Genomic DNA, 5883 nt, shown 5'->3' with positions numbered 1-5883 from the left:
GTTAATTTGGTCGGTGCACGTGGATCAATAAAAACTTTGGCCGAAATTGAATCCTTATCTGGAATTCGAATTGGTTCTTAGGTGGTGAGCATTGCCATGACATATGGGAAAAATTTATGTGCGGCTTAAATTGGAAAAAAAAATATTATTTCTTCAAGAAACTAAAATTATTAAAATAAGTCATTTAGTACTACGATCTAGTGCTATTTTTTTTCACTTGTAATTGAGATGTCTTAGGTTCAATGCTCATCTACGGTGAATTTAAACCATATTATTGTTAATCTATTATGATCTCTTGTAGATAATATCGATTGTTTAAAAAAAATTATTAAAATAAGTCATTTAGTACTACGATCTAATGCTATTTTTCTTCACTTGTAATTGAGATGTCTTAGGTTCAATGCTCATCCACGGTGAATTTAAACCATATTATTGTTAATCTATTATGATCTCTTGTAGATAATATCAATTGTTTAAAAAAAATTATTAAAATAAGTCATTTAGTACTACGATCTAGTGCTATTTTTCTTCACTTGTAATTGAGATGTCTTATGTTCGATGCTCATCAACGGTGAATTTAAACCATATTATTATTAATCTATAATGATCTTTTGTAGATAATATCGATTGTTTATAAAAAAAAATTATTAAAATAAAACTCACAACCCCAGTTCAACCTTCCTCCATCTGCAAAATGACCCCCAACGGACCCAACCCCAGCTCAACCTTCCTCCATCTGCAAAACGACCCCCAACAGACCCAACCCCAGCTCAACCTTCCTCCATCTCCAAACCCACCCCCCCAACCCCAGTTCAACCTTCCTCCATCTGCAAAACCACCACCCCCCCCCTCCCCCCTCTTACTACTCAGCCTCCCCCTTCCGTGATTCCCCAATCTATCATATTTCTCTCTCATGATTGCTTTTAATTAATTCAATTTCACATCAATAGTCATAATATTTGAAAACTGGGAATTACAAACAACTGGTGAAGGAAGGTGGCTTTGATAGTTGAGTTCTTCACCTGATAATTATTCGATAATTTATATAAATAATGAGGTTAGTGAGAAGCCTAATGAACCTTTAAGATGGTTTAATGAACCATTCAACCAGTAATTACACTCCCTCAAAGACAGGTGTTTTTAAAAAGTTTTTTTATTAATTTTATTAATTATGATTTAAATTGAAAATAAAAATTTATACTAATGCAACAATATGCTTAACGCATGGCAAGCTATGAATGGTGTGGTGGTGCCACTCAGCATAATCCAGTGGCAAGCCAAGTCCTGCACAAGTTTTTCTCGATATTAAGGGATTGACATGTGCCATGTAGGTTTTTTTTTTTTTTTTTCAATTTATAGTATCATTTGTCTAATCAATATAGATTTGAATTGGATAAGCAACAATTTAGGGTTTGCCAAATTCCTTGGCACCCAAGTAAACAGCGTTTATATTTCTGCCCTAATATTCCCTTCTCCCCCTCGTGGAAAAATTGACGGAAATCCTCCCATCAGTTATGAAAGCAGCAAATACAAACCTCGCCTGCAAAATCTCACAACTCGCAGTGAGATTGACGGCTTATCCAAACTCTCCGACTCTTGTTGTTCCTCCAAGCCTGACAATTCCCAGCAGATCACTCTCTCTGATGGTTCCGAAATTCGGGAACAGGACAGCTCCAGCCGCCAAGAGAACAGCAACAAGCACTAGGAGCAGTAGCAGAACCCCTCTAATGGCAATGGGATTCAGTACTTCTGAATCTACCCTCCAACTCTCCTCGGGCGACCCCTGCCTTGACATCTTTTTCAACATCGTCATACCGGCTGACTATGACAACTACGGGCACTACGAGTTTGCAACCGCATCGATCAAAAGTTATCCACCAGCCTTAAAGGCGGAGGTGGGGGCCTCCTGTGACTATCTCAAGCAACTGCTGCCGCTGGCATGGTCCGACAATCCCCTAACCACCCTCAAGCTCATATGTCATCTGAATGACTATAGGAATGGAAAATCATATGAACAAGCGTTCTACAGGCGGCGGTTTGGCTCCACCAAAACCACCCAAAGACCCTATTGGGCAACATTGCGCCTATTGCCTCCTCCTTTGGGAGTATGGGTTTGTATAGCCTTGTAGAACTTCTGCACCGCCTCCTACAAGGCCAAGACGGTAGATGGGGGACACTGAAGCCCCTCGAGAAACTGACCAAGAAGGCTGTAGAGATGTACGAGGGTGATGCGGATTATAAGTTGTTACATGACCGTGTAACCGATGTTTTTGTGGAGTGCTTGGAGTCAGATATTCAAAAATTGAAGGGACAATTCAAGCATGATTACCTTAAATATTATGTGAGCGATGACAGCAATGATGATGATGATGATGGTGACGATGATTAGAAGTATGTCGAGGTAACCACTGCTGCAGACTGTTTCCTTACCGGAAACCATTATAAATCCTATGCTGCCCGGGCCACTTTGCTGTGGGAAAGCATAGGTTTTCCCTCCAGCATCATACGCGGAGGAATACAAGGAAGACTACGAGAGCAGAGTTGTAGACCGGCTGAGGAAAGAGGTTTTGGCTCCCTTATACAAGTACACCTGTAGTGGCTACAACGTCTGGAATAGCTGGAAGGTTAAGGAGGAGAAAGGGGATGATAATCTGATTGGACAAGTTTCGTTCGAGGATATTTGGGACAAAGAAAAAGGTTGGAAAGTTGACCGGCAGAACCATCCATCTCCGGCAAAGAGTATCAAAGTCTCGTCGTGGTGGACTGATCGATCCATCAGTCATATTCAACATCTAGTTCCATGTCATTTTCGTGATATAATTAAGGATCGCAGATATGTTTTGAATGAATGGATTTCTGTTTTCTTTGCAATGATTTTCTGCTTTACGCACTTAACCTCGTAGTCCTCGATCCTTCGGTATCAAGGACCGTGATGCGTTTTTGCGTAATTTTAGAGCATGTTATCGTGGTGGAAGTTACACAGAAAGCTAGAAATGACGAAGGGTTCATCCTATCTTCCTGCTTCACATCTTAGACTTTCAGGTTCAAGGTCGATTTCACACTTTCTACAGATTAAGATGTTTCTATAGGGATACGGAGCAGCTGGTATTACTGGCGTAATATACGACGCTTTAAACTAAAACATAATTCAGATTCATCATCTAACCAGCGATCTAATGGGTGCTCAAACATCCATCAGTTACTTTTATAATCATAGTTGTAATATGCTCTGGCATTCACTTTGCAGATAAATCAGCATGGAGGCATTTTCATGTGCTTATCTATCCAAAAGCACAAAGCTTGATGGTAAGACAATAAGTAGCATACCTGATTCTAATTTTCCCCGAGTTTGCAATCAACAGCCGTATGGATACGAGCAACAAAGAAATGTTAATGAACTGGTACACATAGCCCAGATGAAATCGCAGTACCATACATCTAATTTCTCCAGGTTGCAGTTCTCCCAAGGTGATTATTTCTGGAAGTTTAACTTCAACTGTAATTTTACCATCCTGCAAACAGCATAACATTGGCTTAACCGGTAGGCTAAATAGAACAGCGAGAAAACAGACAGGTAGCTCATAAAAGATAAGTGAATACCGCACGAAAACCCTGAAACGGAGTTGGTACTGATGCTAAAGAGCAAGGATGTTCGCATATAAGAAAGTCGTTAATTCAAGTTCTGAAAATATCCTAGAGGCTAAAGCTGTACTGTTGTACCAAAGAAAGAATCATAAAATATTCATAAACGGAATCTAAATTGATTACAGAAGAATTTTTACCAAGGACATCATCCCCATCCCCAACATCAACATTTCTGTAATGTTGATCATTTGGATCTCCATATCCCACCATTTCCACGAAACTCAATGTATGGGCAATACGCCTTTGCCTCTACTGCCATCAACATATGGTACATAATATATATAATCAGTCCCTCCCTAAGAGTGAATCCAATACAAAAACTCCACTGCCAACCCTTCACCAACACGTAAATTCTGATTTGAAAACTCTCCTCCAGGAAACATCTTATCACATGCGTATGGTGTAACCCAAATATCATGTTTCAGAAATCTGCCCTTCACAAAAACTTGGCCTCAGAACCCATGACAAGTGAATTACCATTGGTCTAGTAATCCAGTCTTCACTTTTGCTAGCAGAAGCCTACACTCAAAATTTAGGCAAGTACTGGACCACGTCCATCAGTGCCAGATTTATCTGTCAGCTGACTCAACTCCAAACACTCCTTGGCGTGTGATGACAAATTCACACGATGCTTGGGGCAAATGAGGCGCAAAAAGAATATCAAGTCGCCTCTTTGTTTGCCTACAAAGACCATCCTCCAGCTCATTACTATTCCCTTCAGCAACAACCACCTCATTTCTCGACAAGAAGACCCTCGAATTCACGCAATTTGCCCAAGCAAGTCCCAAAGCAGGGCAAACCCGCCTTCCAGAAGAGTGCAATGAGCCAAAGTTGCCCACTTTGACTCCATTTACCCCATCACTTGCCCCCATAAAATCAACCACCTGGTTCGTCACCACCACTGCCACCCGGAACCTATTCGCTAATGACTTCAACTTCCCGGAAATCTTGAAAAACAGCGACGACCTCCGCTTAAGATCCAAAGGGGTGTTGTTAAATTCAGTCCGGAACAGCGCCGCGATGGAATCAATCACAATTAGCCTGACAGGCAACCGGGTTTTTGCACTTTCAACGAAAGACTCTATCTTTGGCATTATATCAAGCATCTGGTATGCGTCGTGCACACTATCAACATACACATCTTCACAGGGGTTAATGGCTACGAGGTGTGGGTGTGAGGAGCGAAATGCTTGGGAGAGTTGGTGGAGGCGGCGAAAGGGGAAAGGGAACTCGGTGTGGAGGTAAAGGGAGGAGGCGGAGAGGCCGCCGTGGGAGGGCGGGAGCTGAGCGGAGAGGGCGAGTTGGAGGCAAAATTGAGTCTTGCCGCAACTGCTTTCAGCTACAAGCTCCATTATTGAACAGCAGGGGACGCCACCACCGAGGCAGCGGTCGAGGACTGGGCAGCCCAGCGTTAATTTATCGGCGATGGGAGGACGGGTTAAGAGATTTTCTGGTGTCATTGAAATTGCGATTGATTCAAATTTTTGTCACGCCCTTGTCGTCCCGGCAGCTTAAATGTGGGGCGGGAAATGAAATGTGGGAATGAAATTGACGTATATTCTGGGTCTTTTAGTCCACTCAAACACAATTAGACCAATAGTCCTTCAACTTTAATTCAATTGTAGCAATAGACCTTCCATCAAGACTCATTTTGACAAAAGTTGTAGCGGAGTTGACAAAAGGATCATAGTTGCTATTTTGATGAGTTAAGAGATCAATAGTCACGACCTCATTTTGACAAAAGTTGTAGCGAAGTTGACAAAAGGATCATAGTTGCACGTTCTAATGAGTTAAAAGATCAATGGTCATGATTTTTTGGTTGAAAAACCAAGGTTCTAAAAAACGCTAGGCGCTAGTCGGGCGGCGGGCTAGCGCCTAGCGCCTAGGCGGCTAGGCGGGGTCTAGGCGGGCGCCTAGGCGGCCTAGGCGGATTTAGGTAAATTTATTGTATATCTTGTAAATAAGTGCATATTGACACTTACAAAAAATTATACTTGTATGAAATTCATGGATAAGATAATAAAAAAATGATAAAATGCAAAAAGAGTATCCAACAATGTCTCTCCAATAAATAAGATTTTTTTTTAATGAATTAGATGGTATAAGATGAAAGTTCATATGATGATAAGTATGTATGACTTAATAAATATTTTTTAAAGATTATTTATTATATAGTGAATGAACTTAAAAAAAAATAAAAGGGTAAACGTGATTTGTAGTCTGTAAAAAGGAAGGTGG

At 41.0% G+C, this 5883-nt stretch overlaps 1 protein-coding gene across 2 annotated transcripts; it reads right to left on the bottom strand.

Annotated features, from left to right (window-relative positions):
* Positions 1-3080: 3080 nt before the first annotated feature.
* LOC126627123 (DNA repair protein XRCC3 homolog) lies at positions 3081-5182 on the bottom strand. Of its 2 annotated transcripts, none has more exons than XM_050296548.1 (2): positions 3783-5182; positions 3081-3512 (listed from the first exon to the last, which is right to left on the bottom strand). In XM_050296548.1, the coding sequence occupies exon 1, from the start codon at positions 5103-5105 to the stop codon at positions 4215-4217; it is 891 nt and encodes a 296-aa protein (XP_050152505.1). In that variant the 5' UTR covers positions 5106-5182; the 3' UTR covers positions 3081-3512; positions 3783-4214. The 2 variants fall into 2 exon arrangements, with proteins under 2 accessions (XP_050152505.1, XP_050152506.1); XM_050296549.1 differs by having other exon boundaries at positions 3178-3512; positions 3601-5182.
* Positions 5183-5883: the final 701 nt, after the last annotated feature.

Source organism: Malus sylvestris, chromosome 6, assembly GCF_916048215.2.
Source record: "Malus sylvestris chromosome 6, drMalSylv7.2, whole genome shotgun sequence".
Taxonomy (NCBI): domain Eukaryota; kingdom Viridiplantae; phylum Streptophyta; class Magnoliopsida; order Rosales; family Rosaceae; genus Malus; species Malus sylvestris.
The sequence above is the reverse complement of the archived record's forward strand: the minus strand, read 5'-3'. Positions and strand labels throughout refer to the sequence as shown.